This window comes from Planococcus citri, chromosome 4, assembly GCF_950023065.1.
Source record: "Planococcus citri chromosome 4, ihPlaCitr1.1, whole genome shotgun sequence".
Classification (NCBI taxonomy): domain Eukaryota; kingdom Metazoa; phylum Arthropoda; class Insecta; order Hemiptera; family Pseudococcidae; genus Planococcus; species Planococcus citri.
The window spans coordinates 65,572,779-65,588,787 of record NC_088680.1 but is presented as its reverse complement, the minus strand read 5'-3'; the positions used below and the strand labels follow the sequence as shown (position 1 = coordinate 65,588,787).

The 16,009-nt window shown below is 39.0% G+C and overlaps 1 protein-coding gene across 4 annotated transcripts in view; it reads right to left on the bottom strand.

Annotated features, from left to right (window-relative positions):
* Positions 1-16,009, bottom strand: part of LOC135845894 (uncharacterized) — a 68,257-nt gene that overhangs the window by 13,543 nt on the left and 38,705 nt on the right. The window contains exon 2 of one of the 4 annotated variants that reach the window (XM_065364760.1): positions 1,122-3,007. The exons of 2 other annotated variants lie outside the window; for them this stretch is intronic. In XM_065364760.1, the coding sequence (XP_065220832.1) occupies positions 1,283-2,989 (1,707 nt within the window). In that variant the 5' untranslated portion in view covers positions 2,990-3,007 and the 3' untranslated portion in view covers positions 1,122-1,282. Of the gene's footprint in view, positions 1-1,121; positions 3,008-8,101; positions 9,949-16,009 lie in introns of those variants that run through there. One more of the 4 variants, XM_065364762.1, reaches the window with a different exon arrangement.

Here is a 16,009-nt window from a genome sequence, read left to right as displayed (position 1 = left end):
GGATGGCAAGAAACCAGATTATATGGAAATGTTGACAAAAGGTGAGTTTTTTTAGCTATTTTTGGCAGAAAGGGAGACTTTGATTATTTTACAATGCAGCCAGACGTGTATAGGTAAGTCGAAACTTTCGCAAATTATTCATTCACTGATATTATTAGCATTTCTTTCCTTCATGATGTAGGTACGCAAAAATTGAATTCATGAAAATTATAAAAAAAAGTAACTTTAGGAATCTAAATTGTAAAACAAGTAAACAAAAGTTACTTCAAGTAACTCTAATAACTTTGTTAATTACAAAGTAACCCAGTGCGAGCCTCCCAGCAGCCCATCAAAAAGGATGATCTTTTGATGACTTTTAAATGACAAAATTTTCACTTTTGGACGACCTTTTTTTTTTAAATTACTCGCGTCACGTTCAAATGCGACTTCGATGGGCGGTTATTATAGAATTTTTCGCGATGATCGCCACTGGAAAAATAATGAAAAAATTCCATCACGTCAGGATTATAAATATGTGATCTGTCACGAGAAAACCAACCTAGTGTCCAAAACGTAAATTTTACAGGAAGGGCATTTTGAAGTTTTGAGTCTATGTATCAAGGCGATCTAAAATTTGTAGGTGCGTAAAACTTGCACCACTTTTGACCCCCATGAGTGTCAACATAACCCGATATTTTTTTCAGAATCATCACATTCAAGGTTGCCAAGTCCAATAATACTCGAAATTTCTCAAAATCAATTTTTTTGATTTTTTTGAATTTTTTCACCGAAAGTGTTGCAAAAACTACCCGAGTATTAATTATTATTAATGAAGAATAAGTTATTATTATTAAATTTATCACGTTTCTTAACAAATTTGTTCAAGGTGAAAAGAGTTGATTTTTCCAGCTCAAGCCTTACACAAATTTCAAAATATGGCATTAATCCTCCAAACGTGGGCCGATTGTTGCAAATTTCACTCAATTTTTTACAAAATTTCATCAATTCTCAGTTAATTCAAACAATTTTACGGCATTTTAACAAACTCGATTCAACTAGTGACATTCACAATTGAAATTCAAAAAAAAATATATCATAATAAAATTGTGCATTTAACAATGAAATTAAGAAACACAAGAATTGCAAATCGTATTTATTTTAGCGTCAATTAATAGAGAAAAAACCAGAAACTATAAAACAAGAGCAAAATTGAAACACATTCTAACTCTAATAAAGTAAATAAAGTATACCAAAAATAAGTCATTAACTAGAGCGTCGAATCAAACGTAAAATTCGAGAATTATCAACACACGTTCGAACACCACCTTAACAACGAAATCCAACCAGGATCGTTGAAAACATCCGGAATTTCAGACGATTTCGCCAGCTCAACATCAAGCTGTACGAACATGCTTTTATATCGCTTGAAATCATCGTCGTTAAAACTACACATCCACACAGCATCCTTCAGCCAACTAAATATATCGTTTCCAGAAACTTTATAACACGCTTTCAAAAAATTTACTGACGACAAAACTTCGATTTTAAATTCATTATCTGACCGAATATTTTCAAACGATCCTTCGATAAAATCAACGAGCTGATTAGGCGGAGGAAAGACGAATCTATCTGTTTCAAACCAAGTAATCCGTTCGAAAAAGTTCTCTCTCAATATCATCTGCTTTGTTTTCATAATTCTATCAGTATCCGACGAAAATATACCGAGGAAATGATCCAATTCGGAAAATCGCATTCCTCTGAACAAAGTGTAGCAGTGATCTGATGACCAATAATCCTGCATTTTCATAACTTGCATTTTGAATTCTTCAGTTCCCTCTTCTGCGCAACAAACGTCCATCAATTGTAGAAAACAATCTGTAGGGTATTTCTTAAACACATCGATCCAATTTTCTGCCCAAAACCGGTGCCGTCTATTCGAATCAATGGTTGATAAAATGGCAACGTCTAATCTAACGTCGGTCAAGTTCAAATCACGATCCCACCACTTCTCGTCTATGTAATCATCGAATACAACACGCCGCAATTTGTAAGGAGCAAGATCGAAGATTTCTACAGTCAGAAAAATATGATCAGTCGAGTGAATATCAAACATATCGTACTCGAAAGATTCTCCGATCAGACCAGCAAATGTGTCCTCGCAATACCAATCTCGTATACGCATCCAAATCTGCACCACAAAATCTGCATGCATCCAAAATCTCATCAAAAATCCCAAAATGTCGAGCTCAAGAAGAACGTATTTCTTGTTTTCATCGTCGTCGTAGAACAACGACACCAATTCTTCGTTAGTCAATTTCGTCAGGAAATTTTCCCAACTTCTAAATGGCATTTTCTGCAAGTAGCGTGTATTGGTAAAATTTATTCGTTTTTCCAATTTTGAACGATTCAAGAAATAATCAACAGCGCAAACTGGATACATGTGTTCAGTATTGTATACGTTATCGAGTACGTATTTAGTCAATCCGGTAGTCTTACCGTTTCTGCAAACGCATTCCCAATAATACACGAATGGATAACGTCGTCGATCATATTTTCGCAAGTTGATCTTTGTCTCCAAATTCGACCACAATGTTGGAATCTCATTTTCCAAACAATGATTACAAGCAATTCTGTACTTCTCTTCGGCATTCAAATCGTCTTGCTGAAGCATTTCTCGAGCGGTTTCTTCCTCATTAATGGTACCATCGTCCGACCAAACCAACACGTGAAAATATTCCTCAGCTCGACTACCCACTTTATCGAAGAATATCTCTCTATCGTAAAAATTGATCCACGATTCAATTTCGTACTTTACCATTGGCATAAATCGTTCGATCTTTTGCTCTATGGCTGGTGGCAATGCGATAATCTCTGGTACTTTTTCGGGAGGATTGGCTGGGTTCATCATTGCAGCTTGCCGACATAACTCCGCAGCGGACACCACCGAAGCTGTAAGTTCCAAGCTGCACGGATTCCTCCGAAAATTGCACAGAGGTTCGAGCGACGACATGATTTCACTCGAGGTAATCTGAAATGATGATGGTTCATTGTTAGAGAACTGCTGACCAAGTTCATTACCTTAAAATAGGTACCCAATACCCATGCAGTATGCACTTATGAAGAAATCGATGAGCGACTAAGAAATTCAGCTCCACGTTGCTCACAATGTGGGCTTTGTGCCTAAAACACAAACAAATGCAATTTGGGCACGAAAAGAACATTGGTTTTTAATCCATTTGTAGGGGGCAAGGATTTGGCTACCAAAATTTTGAAAAATACAACGAGGTCTTGTACTCAATTTCTTCTCAAAAAAGTAATTTTAGTAACCAAAAAAGCTTGAAAAAGTAACCATACAGTAACAAAAAAAAAAGTGATAAAATGGGAGCAATACATTTTAAAACAGAAAAAAATAAAAAAAAAAACAGAATATTACGGATTGAGATGTTTTTATTTTAAAAAGTTGAACTAAGTACCTATTTCGAAATATTTTGATTAAAAATTCGAGACTATTGTACGATAAATCGATCTGAATCGATAAATCTGACTCACAACAATATTAAACTTGCCTAACATTCGACAAAACGAAAACAAACTTCAACAAAATAAATAAATATTTATTCTTAACGGTCATTGACCTAACGATCAATAAACCAGACAAATGAAACTGAGCAAAATGCTCGATGACTTTACTTTACGACGACAAGAATAATATTAACGCGAACTAACTTAGTAACTAACGAAAACAACGAATATACGACGATAAATTTAACAGCCAACAGTTTACGCGATTTTACGAAAAGAATAAAAATACATTTAATACGTAACCAGCGATATTTAGAATTCGCGAAACGAAATTTATTTTAATAAAAAATAAAAACTTAAAAGTTACCGAACATAGTTTGTTACGGTTACGATTCCAATTTTGCCAACAACTATTTTACAAATTTTTTGGCAGCAAAGTAAGAATTTTGACAATTTCTGACGAAAATGGTAATCCTTGGAAAAATAAAACGAGACTGACAATTTTAACAAAAGAAAATAAATAAGAAAAAGTTTCTATTAAAAAAGTGACACATATGGACAATTTTTTTAAAAAGGAAAAATTCGGAATTTTAGAAATTTTAATAAAAAGCGAGAACTTTTTTACAATTTTTGGCAAAAAGCAAGACTTTGACAATTCCTGCAAAATGTAGAACTTTGTGAGAATTATTGGTAAAAAGTGATACATTTTGGCAATTTCCGGAAAATAAGTTGTACCTAAGCAAGACTTTCTGGATAATTTTGGATAAAAAAAATTTTAAGCGAAAATTTGATGATTTTAATTTAAAAAAAAAAAAACAATTTTCGGAAATGAAAAGTTGAGTATATTTTTTTGCAATTTGTTTCCAAAAGTAAAATTTTTTACCTTGCAGTTTTTGGCAATTTTTAGGCAAAAAATTTGAGACTTTCTAACTGCGAAAAAGCTAGAATTTTCAGTAATATAAGTATACCTAACTTAATAAGGAAGACTTTTGGGTAATATTTGGAAAAACATAAAACTTGACTATAGAATTTTTTCGCAAAAAGATGACCAATTATTTTTGGCAAGAAACGAGGCTATTTGAAAATTTTGACAAGAGCTGAGCTTTTTAGCTATTTTTGGCAGAAAGTTGGACTTTGATTATTTTGCAAAGTACACTGAAAGAAATGAATAGCAAAACGATGCAATGAGCACCGCAAAACGCGGTAATTTTGGTATAGGAATTGAATATAGAAATCAATCCATCTCAGTTCGGGAATGGTTACCACTCTTGATGCACTTATTACATTACTAATGTAATGAGTGAATCAAGAGTGGTAACCATTCCCGAACTGAGATGGATTGATTTCTATATTCAATTCCTATACCAAAATTACCGCGTTTTGCGGTACTCATTGCCATTCATTTCTTTCAGTGTAGCCAGTGGCCAGGGGGGAAAAAATAAAAAAGTGTGACATAGTGCATCTTGCCTTCACCCTGTAGGGTGATAATTATTTTATGTACCTCCTGTACTAGAAGTACTCTGTAGCATGTAATTTATAGCTTTACATCAGGTCATTAACCTCTCCCACTACCCCAGTTAAGGTATAACTAGGGGTGTTTTGGTGCTAAATCTACACTCAGTATTGAAACTGCAGTAAAACGACATCTCGTCATGGTAAATACAGTGTACATTTGCGATTAATTGTTGATTAGCGGGCTTCCAAAGATGATAAAAAGCCTCCTTTGCAAGTATTAAAATAATTTGTTTTTAATAATAATCCGATCCGATGATCGTTTATTAGTGAACTTTTTTGATTATTGGGAATGCAACCAGTCATTACCCAATAAGGTAAAATGAAATGTGTATTTCTTTTAGTTAAGGATTCCATGCTGCTTTTAGTATTAGTAGACCCCCCGAAAGAATGGAGAACATGAACAGTGTTCTATGGGTGCTGAAATGCATTCATTACCCCAAATTAATCAACTACATCGGTCAATTGGTGAGCATAGATAGGTACCTACCAGAGCTGAAAATGGTACTCGCTGACAGTGGGTAACTATTGTATCCGTATCATAAATTCTCGCTACTCGCTAGTAGCGGGTAGCGAGTTGAAAAAATGTCGCACCAGTTCACATTATAACGTGTAGCGAGTTGAGTGCCCAGCTGACTAATTACTAGAGACTAAGGATACTTTTCGGCATTGTGCACTGTCGAGTGCTTTCGGCTACGCTCGTTTGACTTTAATGATTCAAGTTCCCTGTTCCATGTTGATGGGATTTTTAATTTTAATTATAAATTTATAATATTCGAATATAATATTAACTTTTACTTATTCTTCATTGTCTTTCTTGTAGAATACAAATTTTGTTGCTTAATAGGTAATATACTTTGAGTTAAATGCCTGGTGAGCAGTTGGAAATCTGATTCGATTTTTTCGACTTTGACTTTTTGACTGATGTGATGTCATATCAATCTTCTTTTGAAAAACATCCCAAGTTCCAAATGTTTGTACAATTGTACAACAACATCACTTCTGTTAAGAGTTTTACATTTTTCTTCAAATTGATTTCAAAAGACTAGTATCATCACAGCTGTTTTTTCTTTATATTTGGTAATGTTTGGATCAGAAACCAAGTTGTCTAACAAGAGTACAAGACTGTTGACGATTATGAAACAGATCAACATTCAAAAGAAACAGGACTAACACGAGTTTTATCGTTAAAATACGTAAAATATTCGTATGAAATAATATGATTATAAAGAAAGATTTGAACGAAAAGGAAACAGGAGTTTCATCTTTGATTAGGAAAATATTTCACTTTCATGGAGACAAGTCAAACGAGTGTAGCCGAAAGCACTCGACAGTGCACGATGCCGAAAAGTATCCTTAGTCTCTAGTAATTAGTGCCCAGCTGGTGTACCGCGTGACATCATAAACCACACCCAATTGTCACGCAGTAGATGATTACAAGTCAGTGGGGGAGAGGCATTGTGTGACAAGTGTTGTGATGTGTGTTATGACTCACGCTGTATGAGTGCTGATAAAACCGTGTCGTTCTCACTGTATGATACTATCTGGCATCCGACTTAACTCGTTACCTGCGGTAGTGGGTTCAGCCAGTATTTTACCCTGATACCAGTTAGCGAGTAGCGTAGTTTTCAGCTCTAGTACCTACCTAGAGGTGTAGAAACCTATCTAATTATTTTAATGGTTTGATTACATAACTTAATTATGTAGTTAATTAGGTATTGGATATTGCACTCGTCACTCGTGATAATTTCACTTGAGCGAATTATCACAAGTTAATAAATAGCTGCATAATATTTACTAGTCTAGTGATGTGATTATTCTGCCTTAATACGGAACTTAGGCAACCTCTTGTATCGAAAGGTCTAAGTTGTGCTTTTACTGCTTTTGTATAAAAACGTATTAATAAATTCTTTAAATTGTTGTATCAAATGAATTTATTTTATTTCTTCACAACATAGTATGTGTAGTATAGGTGTTTTGAATGGATATTGGTCTCATGTTCTAACTATCTTGGCAATTTAGGAGAATAATTCCACCCTTAGGGAATTATTCAAAATCTCACCACATAAGGAAGGGATTCTTATCTCTTTCTCTACCCTCATTCTTAACCATCTAAACTATATCAAGTGTATGAGTAAGTCGATACTTTAGCAAATTATTCACTTATTACTGATACTACTTATTAGTAGGTACCTACTTTTTTCTGCAAGATGGTACGCAAAAACTGAATTTTTGAAAATTAAAAAATAAAATAATAACTTTGGTAACCAAAACTGCAGAAAAAGTAACCAAAAATTACTTTTAGTAAACTGTAATAATAACCTCGTTATAAGGGTATGAAATAGTGGATTTTCGAAGTTACTGATTCTGATTCTATAATCAATTTGACTTTAAAATTAAAATTGAACTCTGCAAGCCGAAGGAGGAGGACTTGGAGCCCAAAATTTTTCAAAATGCAGCACGATCATCATAATACACAAAGGTTTTCGATAGCTCTACTTCCAATCCTGAAAACTGTTTGACCCTAAACCGTAAACTACATATGTCCCCCAGTAGAAGACTTTGAGCCAACAATATCAAAAAATACAATGCGTTTTAAAAACTAGCTGTCCATAAAATTGACCAAATTTTCATTTTTGAACGACCTTTATTTGAAAATTATTCTTCGTAGGATTCAAATTCAACGTTGATGGACGATTTTTACAGCATTTTTCACTCGGATTATTTCACTGGAAAAATAATTTTAAAATGTCGTCAAGATTATTCACATTTTCATAGTAGAATTCGATCAATTTTTCACAACTTCGACGTTAATTTTACGGTTTTTGTGAGTTTTTTTCACGATTTCATTTCATCTTGATCAATTTTTTCTGATTTTGCACAATTACGAGTATATTCTTTGTAACTGAGTATTTTTGCGATATTTTGCTGAATTTTTTATAATATTTCATAAATTCTCAGCAAATTCAAATAATTTTTATGGCATTTTAACAAACTAGATTCAACTTGCGAAGTTCACAATTAAAATTGAAAAAAATTATCATAATCATAAAATTGTGAATTTAACGATGATATTAAGAAACACAAAAATTGCAAATCGTATTAATTCAATCGTTAATTAATGTAAAAAAAAAAAAATCAAAAAATACAGAAGAAAAATTGAAACACATTCTTACTTCTTATACCCAAATCAACTAAATTAAAACAAAAATAATTCATTAATTAGAGTTTTAATTTAAACGTATAATTCGGAAATTCTCAACACTCGTCCGAACACCATTCCAAAAACGACATCCAATCAGGATCGTTGAAAACATCCGGAATTCCAGACGATTTCGCTAGCTCAACATCAAGCTGTAAAAACATGCTTTTATATCGCTTGAAATCATCGTCGTTACAACTACACATCCACACAGCATCCTTCAGCCAATCAAACATATCACTTCCAGCAGCTTTGTAACACGCTTTCAAACAATTCACCGACGACAAAACTATTATTTTAAACGCGTTCGCTGATCGAATACTTTCAAACGATCCTTCGATGAAATCAACGAGCTGGCTTGGCGGAGGGAATATCAAACCATCATTTCCAAACCAGTAGCGCCATTTCAAGAAATTATCTCGTAGAATCATTTGCTTGGTTTTCATAATTCCGCCAGGATCCGACGAAAATACGCTGAGCAAACGATCTAATTCGGTAAATCGCATTTCTTTCAACATAGTGAAGCAGATTTCCATAACTTCCATTTTGAACTCTTTCGATCCTTCTTCTCCACAACATACGTCCATAAATTGCAAGAAACAATCCGTGGGATACTTCTTAAACAAATCGAACCATTTCGTCGGCCAAAACTTGTATCGTTTATAATCTGGATCAATGTTTGATAGAATGGCGACATCTAATCTCACATCGGTCAAGTTCAAATCACGATTCCACCATGCGCACTCTATGTACATAAAAAATGCAGGGTTTCGCCATTCGTAAGGAGCGAGATTGAAGATTTCTACTGCCAGAGAAATATGATGGTCAGTCCATTGCAATTGAAATAATTGGCCGGTCAAAAATTCTCCCAGCATACCAACAAATGCGCCATAGTCATACCAATCTCGTATACGCATCCAAATTTGCACCACAAAATCAGCATGCATCCAGAATCGTATCAAATAATAGAAACGGTAGCATACGTCGAATAATGCCACTAGTTCTTGGTTACTCAATTTCATCAAAAGATTTTCCCAACTTCTAAATGTTAGTTTCTGGAAATAGGATTCTTGTACAAGAGAGATTCGTTTCTCGAAGGTTAAACGATTCAAGAAATAATCAATGGCGCAAATTGGATAACTCGAGTCATCATTACATAATTTTTCAGTGATAACTTTAGTCAATCCGGTAGTCTGATCATTTCTGCAAACACGTTCCCAGTAATATACCAATGGATAACGTCGTTCAGCGTTTCGCAAGTTGATCTTTCTCTTCAAATTCGATCTCAACGTCTTGATCTCATTTTCCAAACAATGATTACACGCGATTCTATATTTCTCTTCGGCATTCAGATCGTCTTGCTTCAGCATCTCTCGAGCGGTTTCTTCTTCATTAATGGTACCATCGGTAGACCAAACCAACACGTGAAAATATTCGTGAGCTCGACGACACAGTCTATCATAGAATATCTCTCTATCGTAAAAATTGTTCCACCATGTAATCTGTTCTTTAACAAACGGCATAAATCGATCGATCTTTTGCTCTATGTCCGATGGCAATACGATGATCTCTTGTACTTTTTTAGGAGGATTGGCTGGGTTCATCATTGCAGCTTGACGACACAACACCGCAGCAGCCACCACCGCAGCTATATGTTCCAGACTACACGGATCCCGCCGAAAATTGCAGTCGCGCAAAGGTTCGAGCGAAGACATGATTTCACTCCGGGTAATCTGAAATTATCGTGGTTTTTTGTTAGAAAACTGCTAACGTAGTACATTACCTTAATATAGGCACATTCGTGTTATAGTTTATTATTAAAACAAAGAAAAAAGCACTTATTATCCACTCAAACTAATAATATTAGTTGCGAGAAAAATTTAAAGGTGCAAAATTTTTGTTCACAAGGGAGATAGGGATAGGGAAACTTTTGATGAACTAACAAAAGAGCACGTTCTAAAACGCCAGAATCACAGCAGTTCATTTTTGGATTCCCCCGTCCTCCCAACCCCCAAAGTGGTGAGCTCTGATGAGAGAAAATAATTCTTTATTTTTTGTTTACTCCATTCTCAAAAAACTCGAGCTGTGGCGCGAGCCGTAGATACGTATCTGTTTGGCGTTATCAACTATTAAATATGTAAGTACCTACTTCAGTACTAATCATATCTTCTTTAGGTTTCACAGAAATTTTCAGTTTGATCGCTATGTTCTTCAACTATGTAGAACAGATCATAAATGTAGATAAGTACGCGATAAGCACTTTCGCATAATAAACGAAAAACCAAAAGTTACAATTCAGTTTGTGGTCGTTAGTTTTCCTGTGATCAAGCGTTTTCCTGTGATCAAGCGTGCGGTGACCATAGCCATGGCCATCGCATTCTTACCTCGTCGTCGTCGTCCTCGTATCCTGCTGCTGTCACTCACGCTCCTGCTCGCATTCCTTTCGTCGTCACCTCGTCCTCCTTCGTAAATGCTGTCGTCGTCGCCGTTGACGCACTTGCACCTTCTCGTACATCTCGTCCTCGAACTGCAGCAACCAACACGACGATGCTCACGCCGCTGCCAACGTCGCTGCTTCTGCTCGCTCTCTCGAACCAGTTTCCCGTTATTCTCATCGTCCTTTCTCCTGCCTTTACGCGCCTCGCCGCTCCCCGCTTCTTGTCGTCGTCCACACGCTCGTTCTCTTCTCGCATCGATCCTCGCCTTAACCGACGACACATAATTTAGTTCTTATGTTTACGGCTTCGTGTACACTTGCCAATATAAACGTTAGCTCTCCACGCTTCGCCTCGGCCTTTTATTTTCGCGCTCGCGACGATCTACGAATGCCCGTGACGCGCTCGGGCATATCTACGTTTGCGGAACCGTACAACCCCGCAACTGGTGACCCCGACGTTGAAAATTCGATCGCGCAACCGATTCCGAACAGTTTAATCGACCTCGCGAGTGCCGAAAAATCCGCGCAAAATACAGACGAAAATTCCGCGAAATCTAACGCGAATTCGAACGCAAACGTGACCGAAAAATTCGCGCAAACGCCCGACGCGAATTTCGAAACTGTGACCGATAAACTGACGGAAAAACACGCGAAAACAACCGAAAAACAGCTCGAAAAATTCGCGCAAACGTCCGTTGCGAATTCGAACAGAGTGAACGAAAAATCACACGAAAAACAACTCGAAACGAACGCGAAAAACAACGAAAAAACGCCCGAAAATCGCGAAAAAACTACTGAAACAGACGAAAATCGCGTCAATCAGTTCGAAAAATCGCTTGTTCCAACCGAAAAATCACTCGAAAAATCGCCCGAACCTCAGCATCAGTCAGCAGCCATGGGAAATCCAACGCCGCCGCCAGCTATTTCGATCTCGCCTTCACCGTTCTCGAAGAAGGACCCAGCGAGTTGGTTCAGACAACTTGAGGCGATTTTCCAGATCAATTCAATCACAGACGAAAATCTAAAATTCGTCTATGTCCAGGCGCAACTCGATCCGTTAATCACCGCTGAAGTGAACGATTTCTTCAATCCAGCACCGACTACGAACCAGTATACACTTTTCAAAAATCGTCTAATCAGCGAATTTTCTGATTCGGCTGAAAAGAACATCCACAAGCTGCTCAAAGGACTTACACTTGGCGACCGAAAACCGAGCCAACTTCTCAAGGAGATGCGTACTCTCTCCGCCGGTAAAATGTCAGACGAAATCCTACGACCTATGTTTCTCGAGATCCTCCCACAGCAGATCCAGTTCGTCCTAGCCGGCTCTGAGGATAGACTCGAGAAACTCGCCGAAACCGCCGATCGAATGATGAACTACTTCAGCGAATCCAGTTCACCGAAATCATCATCATCCGCCTCCATCAGCGCAATCCAGAAATCGCCCGACGCTACCCAGCTCCACTTGAACTTGCTCACCGAAACAGTCGCCAAACTCGTCAGTACCGTAAGCGAATTTTCAAATAAACTTAACAATATTGTTAGTGATACTGTTAGTAATACTCGTCGTTCGCGCAGCACTAGTCGGTCGGACAACTCGTATCGGAGTCGCGATGCGAGCCCCAGATCAGACAGCAGCTCGCGATCAGCAATGAGAGTGCCACCTGGCATTGCGTTATGCTATTACCATTATCGATACGGCACTCTAGCCCGGAAGTGCAAGACACTTGACGATGGCACACAGTGTTCGAAGGCCGCGCCAAAAAACTAGGCATTTCCTCGGCTGCTAAAAGCAGACGAGGACCAGATTTAGGCCGCCTTCTCGTTTACGATCGGAATACGCACACGTCTTTTCTCATTGACTCTGGCGCGATAATCTCGGTACTTCCGGCACCGAAGAATTTGACCCAAACAGACACGCTTCTGTACGCGGCAAATGATTCGGTCATTCGAACGTATGGGCAACGTACCCTCACGTTGAACGTGGGGCTACGAAGACCTTTTACGTGGAATTTTATTCTGGCTGACGTAGATCGGCCCATTATTGGGATCGACCTACTCAGACACTATAATCTTCTTATCGATCCTGCCAACCATCAACTTATTGATGGCGTAACCGGAATGAAACTTCGATGTCGCTCAGAAAATATACCGACCTACGGTATATCGTCTATTCCTTCGACAAACGACAAGTACACCGAGTTACTTCGTGAGTTCTCGTCTTTGACAAATCCGGCGGAGTTAATCGAGCTACCGCCGGTCAAGCACAGTACGAAACACTACATCGAAACGACCGGTCCCTCTGTCTCTTGCCGACCTCGCCGTCTCTCACCGAAATTGCTAGCGCAGGCTAAAAAAGAGTTCGAACTACTGATGCAACTTGGCATCGTTCGACCGTCTTCAAGCCCATGGGCCAGCCCGCTGCATCCGGTGAAGAAATCGGACCACAGTCATCGAATGACTGGCGATTATCGTAAACTAAATGCGAAAACGAAACCTGACTCGTACCCAATGCCGCACATTCACGACTTCGCTCACTCTTTGGCTAACGCTAAAATTTTCTCGAGACTCGACCTCGTTCGTGCTTTTTACCAAATTCTGGTAGCCGAAGAGGACATCGAAAAGACTGCTATAAGCACGCCTTTCGGTCTATTCGAATTCTTGCGCATGCCATTTGGATTACGTAATGCGCCCCAAACGTTCCAACGCTTCATCGACGAGGTCCTCAGAGGCCTACCGTTCGTTTATGCTTACCTCGACGATGTGCTAATTGCTAGCGCATCCGAAGAGGAACACCTCAAACACCTTCGCATCGTCCTGGAGCGATTGCAAAAATTCGGGATTACGATAAATGCATCAAAATCCGTTTTTGGCCAATCGACTCTTACGTTTTTAGGACACGAAATCTCGCCCGATGGTATTCGACCAACAACAGCCAAAATCGAAGCTCTTTCTTCGTTTCCGCTCCCACAAGACATTTGTGGTCTGAGAAGCTTCATTGGCGTCTTAAATTTCTACCATCGCTTTATTCCTAACGCTGCCGCTCTTCAGGCACCTCTCACGAACCTTTTTCACAACTTGAAAAAGCGTGACAAAACTCCAGTTATCTGGAATGACGAACTTCGACAATCATTTCAAGCGTGCAAGGACGCTCTTGCAAACGCTACTTATCTCGCTTATCCAGACTCAAATTGCAACCTTGAGCTCATGACCGACGCTTCCTCAGTTGCAATCGGAGCTACGCTTCATCAAATTCGTCCCGACGGTTCGAAAGAACCTCTGGGATTCTTCTCTTCGAAACTCACACCTGCTCAGAAAAAGTACTCGACGTACGACCGCGAACTTCTCGCAATCTATTCGTCCGTGAAATTCTTCAGGCACATGGTGGAAGGTCGCCAATTTACGGTGCTCACCGACCATCAGCCCCTGATTCACGCCTTTTCTCAAAACCCCGAAAAAGCTTCTCCTCGACAATTTCGACATCTCGACTTCATCGGACAGTTCACCACTGACATACGCTAGGTCAAAGGTGCTGATAACGAAGTCGCTGACTGCTTCTCTCGAATCGAATCGATCTCGAGCATTCATTGCATTTCTGCGGCTCACCTCTCGAAAGCCCAGCAAAACGACCCAGAACTTCGCAAATTAATTGCAAAACCTTCTTCGCTCGAACTCGTAAAATTCAATTACCAAGGTCACGACATTTACTGTGACGTCTCAAAGACAGGGTACCAGCGTCCTTACGTACCCTCGTCTCTTCGCCAGAAAATTTTCGACCAATATCACAATCTCGCTCATCCCGGCATTAAACGTACCAGACATCTCATTTCGAATCGCTACGTTTGGCCAAATCTTCAGAAAGATATTGGCAACTTCACTCGATCTTGCGTTACATGCCAGAGGTGCAAAGTAACACGACACACTGTCGCGCCTCTGACCCCTATCGCTCATTCAGCCGGCCGCTTAGAACACGTCCATATGGATCTCATCGGGAGACTTCCTGTTTCTAACGGTTTTCAGTACTGCCTTACCATGATCGATCGCGCGACTCGTTGGCCAGAAGTCATACCGATCCCTGACCAACGAGCCGACACTGTTGCGAAAGCCATGTTCGAGACATGGATTTCTCGTTTTGGTGCACCAGTTACGATTACCACTGATCAAGGTAGTCAATTCGAATCCGAACTACTCCACAATATTAACAAATATTGTGGAATCAACCGAATTCGCACCACGGCCTATCACCCTCAAGCCAACGGCTTGATCGAAAACTTTCATCGCACTTTGAAAGCTGCGATTACTTCTTGTGGCGACCCAATCCATTGGTCTGATCGCCTACCCATTATTTTACTCGCTCTTCGCTCCTCTGTCAATGCTGACTCGGACTTTTGTCCAGCAGACGCATTGTACGGGCAACAACTTCGCCTACCTGGCGACTTCTTCGCCAGTACCCAACCTTCTCACCGCCACGAATTTCTCGAACGTATTTCAGAAGCTGTAAAATGCTTTAAAGAAATTCGCCATCACGACACTTCGAAAAAGTCATTTATTCCGTCCAAACTTCATACCTGTTCGCACGTATTCGTTCGAGACGATCGCGTACGACCTTCTTTCACACCGCCATACACTGGCCCGTTCAAGGTACTTCGTCGAACGGATAAATTCTTTACTATCGATCGAAATGGCAAGCAAGTCAACGTATCAGTTGACAGGCTTAAGCCAAACATCTCGTTTACTTCGTCAGATCCTGCTGTGACAGAACCTGCCGTCGAAAATCCTACCCCAATCTTTACTCGCTCAGGTAGACAAAGCAAACCAACGGTCAGGTTCAACTTCGCTTAGTTTATGCTCGATCTTTTCATGTACACTCGAAGTGTACATGAAAACAGCCCGCAACTGGTGACGCTATCATCCTTTCATGCCTGCTCGAAGCACACATGAAACCAGACAGCAAATCAGCCAGCGCCATTCGACTGTTCTTTTTCCTTTTGTTCGATATTTCTTTACATTACGATTACGGCAATAAATGCATGGAGAGACCGGGCCTTGAGTTGATGTCACTCCATTGCAAAGCCACTATTTTACGACTCGATCTATTTTTAAACAACTACGTTTAAGTTGTCTCGACATTTTGTACATTTTTCAAAAACGTTTCTACGCATATCATTATTCTTTAACTCGTAAGCTATCTTTACAAACTCGTAAATTCTATTCTGTTGAACTATTTTAATGCCTATTGTTAGGATTTAACTTCATTTATCATCGAACCTATTGTATCGATATCTATTTTTAACGTATTTTTAACTTTCTCTTTAAGTGTTTTCTAAAGGGGGAGTACTTGCGGTGACCATAGCCAT